The 20741-nt window shown below is 20.2% G+C and overlaps 4 protein-coding genes across 16 annotated transcripts; 3 read left to right on the forward strand and 1 right to left on the reverse strand.

Moving 5' to 3' along the window:
- Positions 1–446: 446 nt before the first annotated feature.
- On the forward strand, positions 447–6271 carry LOC107997624 (protein halfway). Of its 4 annotated transcripts, none has more exons than XM_017056380.3 (8): positions 447–658; positions 3053–3329; positions 3467–3781; positions 3856–4025; positions 4132–4314; positions 4509–4667; positions 4750–4866; positions 4946–6271. In XM_017056380.3, the coding sequence occupies exons 2-8, from the start codon at positions 3053–3055 to the stop codon at positions 5216–5218; spliced, it is 1494 nt and encodes a 497-aa protein (XP_016911869.1). In that variant the 5' UTR covers positions 447–658; the 3' UTR covers positions 5219–6271. The 4 variants fall into 4 exon arrangements, with proteins under 4 accessions (XP_016911869.1, XP_061943099.1, XP_016911861.1 ...); XM_062087115.1 differs by having other exon boundaries at positions 607–658; positions 3036–3329; XM_017056372.3 differs by having other exon boundaries at positions 634–1651; positions 3036–3329.
- Positions 5947–9190, reverse strand: LOC107997398 (probable ATP-dependent RNA helicase DDX52). 2 transcript variants are annotated; one of them, XM_062087098.1, is made up of 13 exons: positions 9172–9190; positions 8912–9006; positions 8585–8818; positions 8323–8508; positions 7971–8226; positions 7811–7883; positions 7488–7691; positions 7302–7392; positions 7109–7231; positions 6893–7043; positions 6743–6818; positions 6515–6682; positions 5947–6440 (listed from the first exon to the last, which is right to left on the reverse strand). In XM_062087098.1, the coding sequence occupies exons 2-13, from the start codon at positions 8996–8998 to the stop codon at positions 6332–6334; spliced, it is 1758 nt and encodes a 585-aa protein (XP_061943082.1). In that variant the 5' UTR covers positions 8999–9006; positions 9172–9190; the 3' UTR covers positions 5947–6331. The 2 variants fall into 2 exon arrangements, with proteins under 2 accessions (XP_061943082.1, XP_016911451.1); XM_017055962.3 differs by having other exon boundaries at positions 9119–9187.
- Positions 9191–10266: 1076 nt separating this feature from the next.
- On the forward strand, positions 10267–15280 carry LOC107997369 (protein PFF0380w-like). 3 transcript variants are annotated; one of them, XR_003697668.2, is made up of 7 exons: positions 10267–11005; positions 11636–11723; positions 11792–13582; positions 13647–13832; positions 14341–14528; positions 14842–14951; positions 15113–15136. XR_003697668.2 is itself a non-coding variant. In XM_017055940.3 (7 exons), the coding sequence occupies exons 2-7, from the start codon at positions 11661–11663 to the stop codon at positions 15166–15168; spliced, it is 2298 nt and encodes a 765-aa protein (XP_016911429.1). In that variant the 5' UTR covers positions 10267–11005; positions 11636–11660; the 3' UTR covers positions 15169–15280. The 3 variants fall into 3 exon arrangements, 2 of the variants coding, with proteins under 2 accessions (XP_016911429.1, XP_016911405.1); XM_017055940.3 differs by having other exon boundaries at positions 11792–13501; positions 14341–14513; positions 15113–15280; XM_017055916.3 differs by having other exon boundaries at positions 10269–11005; positions 14341–14513; positions 15113–15280.
- Positions 15281–15404: 124 nt separating this feature from the next.
- Positions 15405–20414, forward strand: LOC107997998 (ubiquitin conjugation factor E4 A). Of its 7 annotated transcripts, none has more exons than XM_062087255.1 (16): positions 15405–15538; positions 15610–16213; positions 16284–16676; positions 16755–17081; positions 17166–17347; positions 17439–17549; positions 17668–17862; positions 17931–18048; positions 18119–18295; positions 18374–18519; positions 18679–18828; positions 18936–19179; positions 19278–19440; positions 19531–19735; positions 19808–19971; positions 20066–20414. In XM_062087255.1, the coding sequence occupies exons 2-15, from the start codon at positions 15656–15658 to the stop codon at positions 19947–19949; spliced, it is 3111 nt and encodes a 1036-aa protein (XP_061943239.1). In that variant the 5' UTR covers positions 15405–15538; positions 15610–15655; the 3' UTR covers positions 19950–19971; positions 20066–20414. The 7 variants fall into 7 exon arrangements, with proteins under 7 accessions (XP_061943239.1, XP_061943251.1, XP_061943225.1 ...); XM_062087267.1 differs by having other exon boundaries at positions 19808–19967; XM_062087261.1 differs by having other exon boundaries at positions 15470–15534.
- The last annotated feature ends 327 nt before the right edge of the window (positions 20415–20741 follow it).

Consider the following 20741-nt stretch of genomic DNA (forward strand, 5'->3'; position numbering starts at 1 on the left):
AAAATATTATAATAATTGAAATTCATTTATAAGTATCAATATGTCATATAATATATGTAATAAAATAGAAAATTTTATTTGTAATTTTTAATCATGTTTATTTTTTTATGTTTAATAAATTAATTGAAAGTAATTGCTTGTTTTCATATATTTTTTTTTATTATACTATTACATATAAAAATAAACATAAAAATTTATAAAAACTAAATTAGTATTTTTACTAAACTAATATTATTAATTTTTTAAATTTTAATATATTATAATATCAAAAATGATTAAATATTATTGTTTCTGGAGTTATAATATATTTAAAATAATGTTTTTGTATAAAAAAATTATTCAATCAAAAAATAAATCAATTATAATATAAATATTATCTAGTATAATTATATTCACTGTTGTCAAATAAAGTGTTAATTTATTAATTTAATAAAAACGATTAAATTGTTTTTATTTTTAAATGAATAAATATCAGGTGACATTTTGTATTTAATGAATATGTTTATTGATTATTTTATCAAAATTATATTGAATTTTAACATAATTTTATTCACGGTTACTAAGATATATACATATATTCATATATTTTTTTTGTATTATACATATATATTCTTTGCACACGTTTTTTGGTTAAATTTCTAATAGAAGATTATCAATAGTAAGTATATATATTTTTGTTTATTAAAAATATATTAAAAATATATTAAAATTTGAAAATCATATTTATTGTAAGACTTTAAATACTTATATTTATTTATACGTTTTATATTATTTATATTTAATATCTATAAGTTTATAGAAAGTTGCATTGAAATTTATAATTTTTTAAAAATTTGTATTGATAAATTGAATCATGAAAATTAATATCTATTTATAGTTTTTCTTTGTCCATAAAAATTTTAAATACATATATATTAAATACATATTACATATATATATTACATATTATAAACATTATATTAAAATATATTAAAAACATTATTCTTGAAATATAAAAAAATTAATAAATCTTTAATATTGTTTTTTTTTATAATAATTTAATTATATGTATATAATGATATAAAAAAATAGTATATAGAAGTTAAAAATATTAAATTCTGTATAATTTCATTAATTTATTAATAAAATTAATAATTATAAATAATTAAAACATTTAATATTTTTGTAAAAAAATAAAAAAAATAATGATTAAGATTTATTTGTGCTTAATACTAAGTGATAAAAAATCTTATAATATTTATTATTATAATTGATATAATGTCGAAAATATGAATTTGAAAGAAATAAAAGAAGCGTAACATTGATTCTAGTCGTGGAGTGATTTATCGTTTGTACAGGGCCACCAAGTGTAATAAGCAACGCGTTCTGCCACTAGCTAACCAATTTTGATTCATTAATAGGTCGACCCGTATGACCCAAAGTGTCTGCGACTGCTAAACGAATTAATTTACCCATATTCTTCTTTGCCAATGTGTGTTTTTCTTACACAAAAACAAAATTTTGTTTACTGTCAATTGTGACTATTTTTATCTGTGAGTTATCTCTACTATATGCATAACATTGTTCTGCTTTGAATTAAAAATAATATAACTCAAAATTTTCGTCGATATGTAAAAGGATTTTTAATCATAAAACTATGTGCAAAATGAAGGTAATCTTAATTGAATAAAAATGATTTTTTTTCAAATTTTTACTCGATGTTATTAATTTAAATATAAATCCCATATCTCTGATTTCCTATAGATATTTAAATCAGTGATTTAAGATTTTTCTCATAAAAGCACAAAAATTTTCATTGTTAAAGTTTGTTTTAATATTATAGATATAAAAAATTTATTATATTAGAAATGAATTATATAATGATATTAAGATTAATTAAAAATATTTGTTAGAATTTTCTTTTTAATATTATCATGTATATATATATATATATATATATATATATATATATCTGCTAAACATATATAAACTAATAAAAGTTAAAGTTTCATTATTCATATTTATATTGTACTATTAATACTTATTTGAACTAATATTAAAAAAATATTCTATTTCAATTAATTTCAATTATTATATATTGTATATACATATTTTCTTTAAAAAATATATATTTTATAATATTTTTAATTAAATTTGTAGAAATTAATAATAAATTTAAGATGAATTTTAATTAATTTTAATTTTGTATTTAAAAAAAATCAAAAAAATTTAAATTTTATATTTTACTATATTATTTTTATTTCTAATTAGAATATATTTATACAGTATTTAAATTATACAGTATATATTTATACAGTATATAAATTAATTATAAAATTAATATTTTATAATATGAAAATATTTTATCATATTTTATATGATAAAAATATGAAATATGATAAAAAAAATTTGTAGAATTATATAATTTAAATCATAAAATTAATATAACTTAAATTCGAAATTAAAATAAATTATTTCGTTAAGTACGTAATATTTTTATATTTTACTAATTTTAATAATTATGATTATTTTTTGTTAAATAAGAAATCAAAATTAGCAAAAAATTAACAAAACAATTTATAAATTTCTATATATTTCACGAGTAATTGCAATAATATATAATAATCATATAATAATAAAAAAATATATATAATTATATTTTATACACATTATTTATTTTTTTAAAATTTAATAATGATTAAAATTTTAAAAATTTAATAAAATTTAATAATATTTAATGAAAATATTTAATAGTATATCTATTTTTATTTGATTATTTTATTATATAATAAATTTATTTTAATATTTATAAAAAAAAATAAAAAAAATTAAATTAAATTTAATTTTAACTATATTATATAAATGCATATTGATTTTGATAATAATTTAATAAAAGATTTTTTATTAAATTGTTTCAAAGCTATTATTTCATAAAATTTCATAGAATGATATATAATATATAAATAATATTATATAAATAATAAAATATATTAACATATTAAAATTATCTTGTATAAAATATAAAGTTATTAATTAATTAATATTCTTTGAAAAAGATCAATTGGATTTACAGATGCAGTGGTTTGCTATAATGATATGTTTATATGCTGGAGTAGCTAGTGCAAGAACAGAAGAAGATCAACAAACATCTTCTTCAACTTCAATTACTGGAATATCTGATGGTCTTTTAGAACATTGTTTTTATCAGCAATCTAATGAATGTCCTGATGTCAAAATAACTGGATGTTCTTGTAAAAAAATTATTCTTGCTCATAATAATCCTGAAGGCAATGCTGTACTTTGTTGTAATTTGGATATTCAAAACTTTGAATCAGAACTTTCTTGTACAGGTTAATATTGAAAGATTTTATTACATTAATAACAAATGATATATTCTATATTTATATTATAGATAAGTATAAATTTGACAAATATTTAAAAATTTAATCTAAATTTTTTAAAAACATTTTTGTTTGTTTTATTTTAGGATTTCCATCAAATATATCATACATACATATAAGAAATGCAACATTGGATGTATTCAATGTAAGTGAAATTCGATGGAGAAGATTAAAATCACTTGCAATTACAGATGGTAAAATTAATAGAGTAAAAGGACAATTTCGAATGATGACTCCAACAGTTTGTTTGAATCTTTCAAATAATGCTCTTATTGAAGTAGAGAATAATTCACTTACAAGATTAGCTCAACTCACTACTTTGGATTTATCTTATAATAATCTTACACATTTACCAGCTTTAAATACAATGAACGGTCGCGAATTTTGGCTTGATATTTCAGGTAAAAATTTGTATTTTATTTTGATATTAACATTTTATGAATATTTTAAAATGTAATGTAACTTTTTTATTTAGGAACAAATACACTTTGGTGTCATGATATTTATCAATATATTAATAAAACAGGAGAAAAGCAAATTAATTTTAATCATGAAAATGAAACTGTATGTTCAGCTAGTAAAACTTGGCATTGGTTTAATACGACAGAACAAGTTCCATTGAAACAAGTTCGATATCTTAGTTTGGTAATAATTTGAGAACAAAAATTATGTTTTTAGAAATATAGGTAAAACTTTAAATAATAGTTTAAACCGATATTTATTATTTAATTATTCTCTTTTGGATTAACAGTTACAAACAGAATGTCCTAAAGGAGATACATGGCAATGTCAATGTAATTTCAGAAGATTGGATATTGTTGAAGGTAAACCACCAACTTTAGCAGTAAATGTAGATTGTAGTGGAATTCAAATTACCGAATTACCTGAAAAATTACCTCGCAATACTATAGCATTGAATGTTTCATATAATAACGTACGTAAATTTTATATTTTTTTAAATTATCTAAACCAATAGAAATAAGTATTTTAATTTAATTAGTTATTAACTCCTATTTTTAATATAATTTTTAATAAAATTAAAATAAAAACTATATTTCAAATTATACTTTTTATTATATATGTTATATTATAATAGTATGTTATTATTTTTATCATTGATTGTTACAGATCACTGTATTAGATGATCTAAGTACTAATCCATGTTATGAAGATATAAGAGAGTTTTATGCTGACCACAATAATATATCATCTATAAATAAATTAGAAGGTTCTAAATTTTTGGATAATTATGCTTTTCTTAGTTTACGATATAATAAAATTAAATCTGTAAGTAAATGTAAAAAAATTTTAATAATATTCTAAATACAAATATGTTAAAATTATGTATGTTAAAATATTTTATGTGTAGCTTCCTACATATATTTTAAGCCCTAATACTCATGACAAGAGTTTCACTAGTTCGCGATTAGTAAAGCTTGGAGGAAATGAATTACATTGTGATTGTAATACAGCCAAGTATTTAAAGGTAATGTTTAAAATATAATTTAAATTTGATAAATATGTATTTATTTTGTGAAATTTAATTTTTTAAAATTATAACTTAGGTATGGCTACAAACTCGTATATTAGATTCCGATGAAGTATTTTGCGAAAATGTAAAAGAAAAGGTTATTGATTTAGAACCTTCAAAGATGTGTGTTTATCCTGGCGATTGGACAGATTATATTTATTATATTATTGCTACAGAAGTTGTACTTTTAATAAGTCTTATAGCTAAAGTATCATATGATTATTGGATTTTTAAAACAGCAGGCTATCTTCCATGGCCAGCAAATAAAATGCCAAAACTACCTTGTGATTGGCTATGTGAAACCTAGTAATAATTTTTTTTTATATTCATTTATAATATTTTCTAAAAAAGACAGATTCCAATAATATTTCTATAAAAAAATATTAAATTTTTATATATTATCGAATACGAATGTTTTTATACATACATGCGCGTGCACGCACAAATATTATAAAAATTTTGAATTGAATAATTATATATTTTAAAAAAATATATAATTACTAAATAATATATTATGTATTCAAATAATTATTAATTATATAAAACTATTAAGATTTTAAGAATTTAAATAATTTAAATAAATTCATAAATTTTAAATTTGTTCATGACTGATATTGAAATAATTCATTTATATTAAAATTTATAATGCATAATTTTTTTTATAAAATAATTCTCATATACAGAAAAAAAAACTTGAATAAAATTGATATCAGAAGTTAATATAATTACAATTAAATATAATTAATTATAATTAAAATATAATCTTTTTAATAAATAATAATAGTTTTTATTGAAAAAAAAAACAATTTATTTTAATTTATAAGCTATAATAATTGAAAATTTAATGCAATTAACTCAAAATGTGTGTTCATATAATATTATATTTATATATATAATACATATCAATGCATAATTTTAATATATTATTTAAATATATTATAAAAATGTGATATTTTTTATTAAAAGTTATTATTTGTATTCAATATAATATAATATAATATAATGTAACAATAAATATAATGTGGTATAATAATATATAATAATACGAATTTTTTTATTGATTTATAGTTCCTTTATAATTGCAAATTTATACACTATATTTTTATATTTATATATATATATATTTCATATTTATATATATATGTATACATTATATTTAAAACAAAAAATTGTCTATTACTTCTATATATTCTTTAGTTTTTTCTTTTTCTTAATTTTATATACTATATTTTTATTATAATTAATTTTTTTATTTTTTTTAATAATTTTAATTTTTTTTAACTAATGTAATATTCAGTTAAAATATATATATAAAATGCTTAAAATTAATTATACAGTATATTATATATATAAACTTTTATTGATGAAAATTTTTATTGATTTTTCAATATTTTTTTATTTTTTAAAAATTTTTCTTTTTTTAAAGTTTTTGCTTATTTTCTTTTTTTTTTTTACTTTTTTTATTTATTTTCTTATCTTCAATTTCTTTAGTCTTTAATTTATTTCCCAAAGTATTTATAGTAACTTGTCTATAATATAAATATAAAAAATAATATGAATAATGTTTTTATCTTATTATAAAAATAAATATAACAATATATACCTTATTTTTTCTTTATTATATACACGTCTATATGTAGGAATGGTTGATATCTTTTCTCTAGTAGGAGCTTTATGTTTAAGTTTTCGTTTTTCCTGTTTACTATGTTTTTTCATAGCTAACATATAATCAGGAACATCACATCCAGATTCTCGCATGATAGTAGCTATACTAAAATATTAAAAATATATTGCTATATATATCTTAATCATGATTTAAATGAATATTTACCTTCTTAAATTTGTAGTATCTTGTTCAGTAAAAAAAGTAATTGCTTTTCCTTTATGTCCAGCTCTACCAGTACGACCTATTTTAAACATTATTTTATATTTTATATTATTAATATAATTCTTTTTTTTAATTAAATTTAGCTATACATACCAATTCTATGAATATAAGAAATAGCAGATGATGGAAAATCATAATTGATAACAAGATTTATACCCTTAAAATCAATACCTCTTGCCATTAATTCTGTACATATTAAGACCCATATTTTTCCTTCTCTAAAACAACGAACTACATTGTCTCGCTATAAAAAAAAAATTGTATTAAAATCATTTAGTTAATAAATGATTATTTATAAAAAAAAAATACCTGTGTTTGTGTTCTATCAGCATGAATAACATCAACATTAATTCCATCATATATAAGTTCATTAAATAATTCTTGTGCCCTTTCTTTGCTTTGTACAAATACCAGCACAGGTGGTAATATTCCCTTTATTGAATGCAATTAAGCATAATAATATAATAAAATAAATTTTATAATATAATAATAAAGATAATACCTTTTGAATAATATTTCTAAGAGCTACAAGTTTTCCTCTTTCTGCACCAACAAACAAAAGTTCTTGTTCTATCAAATCAGTTGCAGCATTTCTGTAAAAAAGTCAAGTCAAGTCTGTATAAGTCAAGAAATATTTGTTTGCAGAAATAATATAGTTTTTTTTAGATTTAAAAAAAATGATTTAAACCTATGTCCAACAGTAACTGTTATAAGACCTTTCAAATTATGTCGACACCATTTGGTTACTATAGGAGTATTAGTTGCACTAAACATTGCCTTATGTAATTTTTCACTTGTACATGATTTTGAAATTTTTTCAAATTGATCTCTGAAACATCTTATTCCATCTTCAAACAATTTATCTACTTCATCTACAATTAGCCATTCAACACTAAAATTTAAATATTTGTTATAATTTTTATGTACTATATATAATGATTTTAATATAATCATTAAAATTTGTAAATAATTAAATTATTATATAGTGATATATCAATTTTAAGTTATTACTTATTAAAAGAAATAGCTGGTGGATCTTGATTCAATAAATATATTATTCTTTTTGGAGTAGTGATTAATATATCTGTAATAAAAATAAAATTATATATAGTTATATATATTCTCATTATTTTAATATTTCATATATTTTATATATATTTTATATACCAACCAAATTTTTGTGAACTTTTAGGTCCATATTTGTTTAATGCTTGGTTTATTTTATTTATAATATGAATCTTAAAATTATATCCCTCGCTAAGACGTAAACATTCTCTATATGTTTGTTTCGCTAATTCTCTTGTTGGACTTAATATAACAGCTCTAAATCCTTTTTTTTCTGGTCCACCTAAATGATGAATTATAGGTAACAAAAATGCAGCTGTTTTTCCAGATCCTGTTGGAGCACAAGCTAATATTTGTCTGCCCTATTTTAGTAAAGATTATAAAGAAATTAATAATTTTTTACTGAAAGTATTGATAAAATAAAATTTTTAATAAATATTATATATAATGATTTATACTTGTAACATAACAGGTATAGCTTGCATTTGAATTGGAGTAGGATACTGATAACCGCAATTTATAATATTATTTATTAACTTTTTGGGTATACCATAATCTTTTGATAATTCAATAAATTCTAAAACAGGTTTAGGTATTCTATTGCCTGTGACACTTATGTGATGTTGATTACGATGTTGATTAATCTAAGAAAAAATTGTTTCTTAAAATTATGTTATTTTTGAAACCAATTAATTTTTAATAAAAAAAAACATTTAAAACCTTTTCTTGTGCTAATTTTAATTGTTTTTCTTCTGTTAAAGACACTTTGCACTTTTTATTTTGATTTTTGGAAACAGACATTCCATTAATTAACATTAGTTCATTAATATTTTCAGTTTCTTCCTTAATATCATCGTATTTTCTTTTTTTACATATTGCTGAATAATTTCTATCATCAAAAGTTTTAATTATTTTTTTATCACTAATTACATTTTCAGATTGCTTTTTAATAAGCTATACAAGAAACAAAATTATCATATTAATAAAATTCATTTAAAATATATTTATATTTTTAAAAATAATATTTTATTTTTGGAAAAAAAATACCTGGAATCTTTCTGCATCAATCTGAAAACGTTTTTTATCAAATTTTACACCAGTAGAAAGTTTTCGAAAAAGTTCATATGCGTCCATTTTTCTATCTATTATATTTAATATTATTGATTAATTATATTTTTGTTTTTATTATTCAATAGATATTTTTGTATAAAAATATATAATATTTGTTATTACAAGAAATTGAAGATTACTTACAAATACATATAAGGCATATAGATACAGTCTATATTTCTAACCTATATACTTACCTATATATTTACTATTTCTATTTTATCTATTTAGTTACTAAGTTGGTACTACTTAATAGTATTATTTGTTTAAAAATGTTATCGCATTAACGTAACTTGATTGTTTATTCTATTCGTAAATATAATTATAACATATAATCTTAATTTATACATCTGAAATATAATTTAAATTGTTTTTTAATTATGTATATTTATTTATTTTAAAAGATAGAATGTATTTGGAAACTATTGAAGAATTTAATGTATAATATGACAAGAGTTAAAACTTAGAAACAGAAATATTTTATTTAACATAATATTTTATCACTTTGACCAATTGATAGTTTTAGTTATCATATAAATTGTTTCAGATTATCTAAAATTTTAAAAATCATAAATTTTGAAAATTAGTTTTCATATGAGTTACAAATGCACTCTTTTTCTTATATATGCATGTATATCAATATTTTATTTTTTATCATTATTTATTAACAAAGGATTCGAGAATTAATCTAATAAAAATATGTTTTTATATAATTTTTTCGATTGAGTCATCAGGATCAAAAACAAAAACTGTAAATTTGCAAATTTTTATTGATATCACAGTTTGATTTGGAAATAATAGAGAGAGTAAAAGCTAACTAAAGAATTTATATTATGTATATTATATTTATATATATTGAAAACAGCAAAAAATGTTTATTATGATTAGAAATTTAAATTTATTTTAAAGTATCATATCATTATTATCAAATCAGATTCTTATATAATTCCTAATATGAAGGAATAACAAATTGGCGCCCGTTGAATCATTCTGTTTGTAAAAATGTAAAAAATGAAAACATAATCTTAAATTTTAAAAAATTGATCGTTTATTTAATAATAAAAATTTTAATCTTTTAAAAGAATGCAAAACTCGAAATGCAGGATTAATCTGAAATCAAAAAATTTTTTTTCTTGATCTCATTTTTTAATCTCAATTTTTCGATTTTATTTTGTTTTTTGCAATCTTTTTGGATCATTCTAATTTAATGATGGACTGAATTCTGTTTTGTGTATTGATGATTTTTCTTTCGTATCTTAATTCATTTTTGAGCAAATAAAAGTGAAAAAAAAATAGTCATAAGGATAGCGCGATATACACATGCATATGGTTTAGAGCGAAAAAGAAAGTGTATTGAAAAGATAAAATAATTCTTATAATTTAAGATCTTTTTAAGGCACATGAATAGGGACAAAATAAAATATATCGTGAAAGATTTTTTAAGAATTATATATATTTTAACTAAAAACAATTAATTTGGTTCTTATAATAAATTAATTTTAGAAATTCTTTGAGTGAAGCATCTTTCAAATTTTTCTCTCTATTTGATCATTTATGGTAAATTAATTAAACAATATATTTATATCTATTCAGTCAATTTTAAAAATCCGTTCTAACTCTTTATTATCGAAGTCAATTCACACAATAGGTTATGATGTATTAAAGTTAATTTCATGCGACAACGTAACAACTTAATATAGTAATATGAACTACCAACATTAATATGTAAAATTGTTTATTGATAGAACAACAACTCCATCTATATTAATTTGATAAAAAGAATGATATATTTATGATTAAGGTAAACAATAATCAACTTGATATTTTTATAAAAAAGTACAAAATAATTAAAGAAATTTTTTTTGGAAGTTTATGCCAATAATATCATCAATAAATGATATGAATGAATGAATTGGAAATTGCATACTACTTTTTACCTATTTAAATGATACAAAATACAATCAGCAAAATTGTTTTCTAATGTTTACATTACTATTGGAGAAAATGTATATTGAAAAATACAAAGTAACAGTAAGTAGTAATGAATTCATAAAATAAATTTATTAAATAAATCAATTTCTAAAAGATTAAAATATATTATACAAAAAAATTGTGATATTTTATTGTATTTTATAATTAATATTTTAAATTATATATGCATGCTATATACATTATTTAATAATTATTATTAAGTAATATAATAGTATATTAAGTAATATTATTAAATAATATATTAAGTAATGATAATTAAGTAATACATTATGTTATAAGATAATATTATAAAAAATAATATATATGAAAATTTATAAAAAATTTATATATAAAAACAAATAATTATTATATATACATATATATATATCATTATATATAAATATATATATATAATAATTATGCATATAAATATATAATTCCAAATTCTCATTTATTCTTAATATTTTATTTAATTTTTTCTAATTATTATATTATAATAATTTAATTATTTAATTATTAATTTATTTATATCTTTTATATTTCTGTATTTCTACAACATTAAATAAATATATATTTTTTTAAATATTTTTTTTGTTAATATATAAAAAGATATTTTATTTCATTTTATCATAATAAGTTTTTTTCATTAATATTTTCGTTCTTTAAATATAGATTTATTATTATTTTTAGCAGATTTATTTAAAAAGTTAAAAATATGGAAGGTCATTCATATGTTTCATGTATCAAGATTAATGGAATTCCTATTTTACCACCAATGGTATGCATATTAATTATTTTATTTAAATTATTTAAAATTTATTTTATGATTGAATTTATTTTTTTCAGATAACTAAAGATATTAAACGAGAATTATCTAATTATAAAGAAAGTGCAATAAATATAGAAAAAAAATTGATTATTTCGCGTATTAATAAACAATGTAATAGTAATACCTATAAAGTTCAAAAAGAATTGAAAGATATAAAATATAATCATAGTTCAAGAGAAAATTTAATTCCTTTCGAATATGATAATTTTAATGAAAATATTGTTACAGATATAAGTGATGTTCCAATAGAAACATTCAAAAGTTCTAATGAAAATCTAGAAAAAACTTTAGAATATGATAAAGATTTAAACTTGAGATGTAATCAATCTGAAAATCAGATAAATTTAGTTCCTAGTACTGTTTCAAGATCAGAATCAATAACTTCTAGTAATGATTCAAATACAACAACTTTAATAAAATCTACTACTACAGAAACAATATCAGAAATTTGGAAACCACAAGTGCCTAAAACATTAAATATTATTCCATTGACACTAAATAATGCTAGTCTTAAAGAAAATGAATGTCAAGAAAATGATTTGGATAATTTAGGAGATACTCCTAAATTAGTACGTCAAGGTTCCTATGTATTAGATACTCCAAGTCCTATATTATTGGCACATATGCAAATGGAATTAACTAGTTCAACTTGTGCTCCTTCTTCTGAATATGTTCCAACCTCCTGTACTGATGTGAATCGACGAAAAGAATGGAATGCTGCACAAGCTAAAGTTGAATGGGAATATGAAACTAAAAATAAGGAATCTGTTCCTATTGCAAACTTTTATTCTAATATTGATCATAAAATGTGTAAGTCTGTTTCTTTACAAACGAAGCCTGAATGTTCTTTAGCAACATATTCATCAACAAGATCAGCTGATTGTATTCAGACAATGTTAGCTAAAGAATATATTGATAATGACATAAAAATTAACCAAGATAAAAAGCATACTTTAGATAACAATAATGAAATGAGAAAAAAATTTCAAACATTGAATAAATGTAACAGCTCTTGCACTTTTAATTCAGCATGTAAAATTGGAGGTTCTTTAGAAAATCTAAATGAACAAAATAATATTTCTACATCTAATAACTTTATGAAGAAACTCTCAAGAAACACAGATATAAAAAATTCTATATCTAGATTAAAATCTACTATTGCATCTGATAAACTTTTAACAGTTTATAAAAAAGTACAAGAAATGCACAAAAAACAAATGGCTGAATTAATGTTTCGTCAACACAGAGAACAAACATTACTTCAAAAAGAATTTGAAAAACAACAATTACTTTTATTGATTGAAATTAAAAAATCCTTTCCAGAAGTTTCAGTTCCTTTACTTTCTGAAAATATTTTATCTCCTGCTTATAATCAAATTATTTCTAATGATAATAATGATAATAAAGTTTTCGAAAATAACAATGATAATATACAAAATGTAAAAAAAGTAAAAAATAATTTAGAACATAAAATAGAATATTTACAAGATCATAATATGAGAATGGTTTCATGTCCATTAAATTATATATATCCTGAAATGAATTATGATAATGTTCCGTGTTCCACTAAATATTCATGTATAGTTCAGTCATCAGAAACTGAATTATCGAATATTAATAATTCTATAAAAAAAATGAAAGAAAAAGATGTAGAAATACAATCAAATGATATAAAAAATCATAAAGAAAAATTATTAGAAGAAACTGAAGATAGTAAACGTTCAAACGTTAGTCGAGAATTATTTCCTTTAGATAGTAAGACTACCCATGTACCAATTCCTGATAGGATAATATATGAAACTAAACATGTAAGAAATTAGTGTTTTATATTTTTATCTTCTTAATAGCAATAAATTTATTTTAATGTTATAGATAAAAGCAGCAAATGTAATAAATGCATATACAAGAGGATATTTAGTACGTAGAATGATGCGAACTGAACGTGTAATTGCTTTAAAAAATACATATAAAGAAGCTTTACATTGTATGCTTAAACTTCATGTTGATGCACCTCTTAATCGTTCAGAATTTAATTTTTTACATCGCCTTCAATTACAGGTAATATTGTCAACAATTTATAAAAAAATATTAATCTTTTATAATAAAAAATTTATCTATTAAACTTTTATTTTCTTTTTATTAAATTAATTCTTATATTGTACATGTTTGATTTATGGAAATTTAAAAATAATATAAATTTTCTTTATATCAATTAATTTTATAATTTATAGTAATAATTTTTATAATAATTAGCCAATAACAACGTAGAATAAAGCAAATAATTTCTATTTAAAATATCTTATATTATTATTTAATATAATTATATAATATAATTATATTATTATTTAATATAATTATATAATATAATTATATTATTATTTAATATAATTATATAATATAATTATATTATTATTTAATATAATATTTATTATAATAAAAAATTTTATTAATAAAATTTATCTTTTCAATATTATCAATAATATTATCAATAAATGGAATGATTAAAATGTGAAATTTAAAAAAAATATTTATTAAATATTTATTAAAATTTTTTGATTTGTAAAAGTGTGATGCAGCTTCTATGAATATAGTGGAGTTATTTGCCCAAAATCCACAGAAAAGAATGCAAGTAATAGCTCAAGATCGTGAAATCAAACAAACTCGCATAGAGCGTCCTACATCTGCAAGATCGTACTCGTTTGCAACTCAGCGGACTTTAGCCAGGAAAAAATTGAAGGAGTATGATTCTGCATAGTAAAATTTACATTTTTTTTACCGAAATTTCAATGAATTTTTATAATGTAGAATGTTATGTTATTGAAACAAAATAAATTATTTCATTATTTGCTATTACATATTTGTATTAAATTTAATATTATAACTTTATTAATAAATTAGTTATATCAAATTTACAATTGAAAAATATTAAATATATTTTATATTTTTAGTAATTAGATAACATTTATTTAAAAAATTCTGAAATAATCATATTTTCATTGCACAATTTCATTTTTTATCATGTTTTTAATTATATTTATATATTTTAATTTATTTCTTTCTTTATTAGGATGGAAGAATATCAACCAACTTCGTTTGTTCGTTCATGTTTGTCTAGATCTAGATGTCAAACTTGGACTTCAGATATTAAAGAAAGACTTATTTCTTCAAACATTTTGTGTAAGTTATAATATTAATTATTATAATTAAATTGAAAATTATGCACAATATCTGTTTAATTAACTATTATATTTATAATATAGTACTTATTATATTATAATATAATAACTATTATATTATATATAGTAATTAATAACTTATATAATTTATATAATTTATAGATCAAACTATTAAAAGAAGTACTAGTGCCGGAACTGTACGAAAACCATGGCGGTAAATTATAATAGTGCCTTTTATTATTGACTTAGTATATGTATATGTACATTTTGTTATATGTAAACAAATCCACTTTGTGCCTGAATTTTGTAATAAATTTGTTTCATATAAAATAGTGATTTTTATTTGCATAAATCATTTAATAATATATAATAAAGAAATTTTAACATTAATTTGGTGATTTATTTTTGATTTGAAAAATTTAAAAAAAAAGAAATAAAAAATAATAACATTCAATTTATTTTATAATTCGATAATAAAAATAACGATAGAAATGATAACTCATAGAAATTCATAGAAATTCAATTTATCTATCACTTTTGCGCATGCGTATATATGCACGTTGTGTGACGGAACGAATAGGATAGTGTGTAGGAGAATATTTTACTTTATTTTGTGATACATTTAGGTTGAAAATTAAATCATAATAATTTATTTTTAGATTAATTATGTTTACTACAATTGTGATTGAGTTTTAAGAAAAAACCATGTGCGATAATGTAAATAACAATCCATTTGCTGGATTGTTTTCAACTATCAACGATGCCGTATCATTCTCGTCTCAGAATCAGACTAATATCAACGAAAATAATAAAGTTAATCATGTTGCACAACTAGAGAATAAAAACATTGACAATATTACGGGAACCATAAATTTTCAAGATTCCAAAGATTCTAAAATCAATAATCAGGTTAACTGCCTTCTTGGTGATATACTTGGTATAACATTACATAGAATTGAAGCAAATGAACATCAAAAATGTAGATTGATTTTCGTTAATGTTGATTCAATCGAACAAGCAGTTTTTGAACGATTAATGTTATCTGATTTAGAATCCAAATTAGTACCCATTGAAAATTCTCTTTTTACTGATTCTCATACAATAGAAAAACAAGTAATACCTTATTTGTTTGAAAGTTATTGTCGATTACAAAAATATCAAAATAAATCAGAATTTTCTAATATTCTTTGTAAAATAAATCAAGTTATATTGCAAAATACAAGTGTTGCATTACAGGAACCAGAATTATTTGAAGAACAAAAAGTATGTGTATTTAATAAAGTCAATTACAATAAATTTAAAGAATACAATTTAATTCTTTTAATTTTTATAGATTCACAATCAATTTATTGCATTATGTATGAATGGAACTGAACTCAAATCAGAATTTTTATCATTTATTAATGGTATTATATTGGAGTTACAAACTGAAAATGAGAAAAATGCTACAGATGCAATAGCTGTATCTTTTAATCCTATTCTTGATATAATTTATAAAGAGGCAGCACAAAGTAATCTTGTTCTTTTTCGTCAATATTGGTTTACTATATTAAATCTTTTTTCTTCAATAGAACCTTTAGCTAAATTACTAATTAATCATAGTACTCCTAAAAGTAATCAAGGTCGAGCATATGCAGATACATTATTAGGTGCACTTTTTAATTTAAGTTGTTTACCAAAAACAATAGAAGAACCATTTTACTTTTTTGAAAAACCATTGCAATTGGTAAGCTATAAAAAAAATGAATAAAATTATTTATAAAATTTATTTATAAAAATATTTATTTAATATTTTTTTTTTAAGACTTCAGCTACTATTGAGGGAAATATTTGGACAGTCTTAGATGCATTAAATGAATCATTACAAAAAGTTTTTCACTTATTATTAAAGTGTTCATCAGAAGTTCGTCATTTAACTTTACAATGGATAGGCAATTGTCTTCATTCTAATGCAAATAGGGGGAAAATTTGGAATGCTCAAAATGATGTGAATTTTAGCTCAATGTTATGTGTCTCTGATGGTTTTATGTTAAATTTAGGAAATGTGCTATTGCGTCTTTGTCAACCATTTTGCATTAAACAAAATGATTCCAAAGTGCCTAAAATTGATCCAACATATTGCGCTGCAGATGTAAGTTAATTTATTATATTATGAATTATATTTAAGATTATTTATTAAATTTTAAATGATATGATATTTTATAAAAATTATCAGGATGAATGTATAAATTCAATTATACATTTAAAAGGAATGACCTCAGAAACTTGTTTGATACCAACATCAGAAGGTGGTGCTAGACCAGTGGCAAAGACATTTGGATTTACTACAGAATGCTTCTTTTTAACTCATAGAGCATTAGATCTTGGATATAGAGTAGTATTAGATAAACTTTTAAGGTTTGTAAATCTTTTTATTTGTGTTTAATTAAAATTTATAATAAAAATTAAAAATATTAAAAGTTAAAGTAATTAAATTAAAAATTTGTAGAGCAAATCAAGATTTGCTAAGAATACAAAGAGTATATCAGGATGCTCAGAATGGTGGAAGATCAGAAGTATTTGAAATGATAACTCAACGTATGGAAGAAGAAATGACCAAGTATATATTTTAATAAAAATAAAAAAAAATATTTTTTTTTTCTATACAAATACTATCAAAAGAAATTTATATAGTATAATTTATATATTTATTACATAATTTATATTTTGAATTTTAGATATTTATCTCTGAGAGCAAGTATTTTATTACCAGAAATGTTAAAACTTCTAGCAAAATTTCATGCAACAACAGCATTTTGGTTAGTACAAGTATATTTGAATGAAATTGGAGAAAATGAACAAAATGATTACATTCCAAAAGAATGTAAAGTGGTAACGTTTCCTTTACCAGAAACTGTTCCAGATACTTTGAGGTATTTTACTTTTTCTAAATTATAATAATAATTATTTTTAATATTTAATACTATCGTTTAACATATAGATGCATTCCTGAATTCGTAATAGAAAATACTATTCGATTTTTGTATTTATTACGCCGTTTAAATCCAAATATTTTTGAAGAACAAGGATCGGCTTTTCTTACACCTGTGCTTTCAGAGGTAAACTAATAATAATATAATATTGAAAAATAAGATTTAATAAAATAATTGGTATATTATATTATATTAGATAATAGTATTAATGGAATCTCAACAACGTTTATATAATCCTCATTTACGTGCTCGTCTGGCAGAAGCTTTAGAGGCTCTTTTACCTACAACCGATGAAACTATGAGCCCTGTAACACCAATTATAGGGACATTCCATAGAGAACAATTATTTATTACACATCCATATAGACAATATGTATGTAATTATCAAAATTCATAAAATAGAATTTTTTTTCCATAAAAAATCTTATTTTGTTATTTATTATGTATTTAGATTGTTCCAAATTTACTTAAAGTATTTGTAAGCATTGAAATGACTGGACAAAGCGTACAATTTGAACAAAAATTTAATTATCGACGACCAATGTATATTGTTATGGAATATTTATGGAAACTGCCAGAACATCGTAATAATTTTATGTAAGTAAAGAATAAAAATAATATACTGTTATTATTACTCATTCATTGTTACTTTTATATTTTATAAAAAAAATAATTTATCGATTCCAATATATTAAATAGTATTTTATAATAATTTATTTAAAATATAATTTAATATTTTAAAGTTCTATTTTAAAGTTCTTTAGCTGAAGAAGCAGAAACCAATATGGAAGCAGCTCAACCTCCATTATTTTTGCGTTTTATAAATCTTTTGATGAATGATGCAGTTTTTTTATTAGATGAAGCACTTTCAACCATGGCTCAATTAAAACAGTTAATTCAAGCGAGGTATATATAATTTATTCAATAATATTAATAGATAATTCTAATTTTTAAGTTTTTATAAATTTTATATTTGATAAATAAAATTAATGAAAAATAATTTCAATTAAAAGGGAAAGTGGAGAATGGAATAAACTACCACAACATGAACGTGATCAACAGGCTCATTATCTTTTACATCTTGGAATGATAGCTCGATTTGATAATATATTAGGTAGAAAAACTATATATACATTAAAAATGTTAACTACAGAAATAAAATCCATCTTTTGTCATCCAACAATGGTGGATCGTATTGCTTCAATGCTTAATTATTTATTGCTTCAATTGGTTGGACCAAACAAAAAAAATCTTAAGGTAGAAATTACAATTAAAAATTATATTTTTATTTAAATTATACAGTTTTAAAATTTATGTAAATAAAGTATTTTAATATAAAATTTTAATTTTTTTAGGTCAATGGTCAAAAAGAATATGCTTTCAATCCAGCAAATTTAGTATTAAATATATGCGAAATTTATATAAATCTTAGTCAAAATGAATCTTTTACGCTTGCTGTTTCGCAAGATGGTCGTTCATACAGTTCAGAACTTTTCAAATTAGCTGACAATGTTCTTGGTAAGTATTTATATCTTTATTTCTGGAAAATATCAAATATACAAAATATGTTACAATTCATATATAATTTTTATAATTATGAAATTTTAGTTCGTATCGGTGGCGTAGGTATATTAGGCGATTTAGATCAATTTGCAAAAAATGTAGAAGCAGCTGCAAGTCATAAAAAAGAAGAAGATGAAATTTTAATTGATGCTCCTGATGAATTTCTTGATCCAATTATGTCTACATTAATGACAGATCCTGTCATTCTTCCATCATCAAAGATAACTATAGATCGCCAAACTATCGCAAGGTTAGAATTTTTTTGTTTATTCAAAGCATTTTTATATAAAATATGTATAATTATATTATTAATACTATTTAGGCATTTATTAAGTGATCAAACTGATCCATTTAATCGATCTCCTCTTACTATGGATATGGTAAAATCAAATATTGAACTTCAACATAGAGTACAAGAATGGATTCAACAAAAAAAGCAAGAAAAAATGAAAAATTGCCATTGATTATCAAAGAATAAAACAGTTGGTAAACTAAAATATATGATTTAAAAATATATAATTATATTCAAATTTACTTTTTTATGAGTTTTTTAATGAAAACTGGATTTTTATGGTTTCAGATAATAAATATAACAAAATACGATCAATGGTAAATTCAGAGTTTTACATTATTTGTTAAAATTTCATTATTTCATAATTTACAGAGTGGTATATATTTTTCTATACAAATCCTTATAGACATGTACAAATATCTATTATGTGCTGTAATTATCATCATTCTATAAAAATTCTGATATTGCATTTTGTAGGAAGAATTCTATAATAGTGTATGTAATGATGTAATCGTACAAAAAAATGTTGTTATTATTGTATAATAAGTGTAAAAAGTATTCGTTATAAAAATTCTTATGCATAACTTAAATGAAGTAAGTGTTATAAATGAATTAATAAAGTTAATTTCTACCATAATTAAAATGATCTCAAATATCATAAATAATATCCAAATTTAATTTTAACTTTTTAACTAAAATATGTGAACATATCTAGGTGCTCAATAATAAAAATTATGAGCAGCATTATATTATGAGTAAATGTCTTTTATATTTTCTTCCAGAAAGTTTCTTTTATATTTTTTTTCATAAATATTTTATATTAATTTTTCTATAAACATTTATTTTATTAATGTTTTTATGATAATTATTGTTTTGAATAATAATTTTAACTTCAGCTATATACAGTATTCAAAAAATTAAGAATAGTATTAATAAAAAATTTATAAAATAACAATTCATTATG

The sequence above is a fragment of the Apis cerana genome, linkage group LG1 (genome assembly GCF_029169275.1).
Source record: "Apis cerana isolate GH-2021 linkage group LG1, AcerK_1.0, whole genome shotgun sequence".
Classification (NCBI taxonomy): Eukaryota; Metazoa; Arthropoda; class Insecta; order Hymenoptera; family Apidae; genus Apis; species Apis cerana.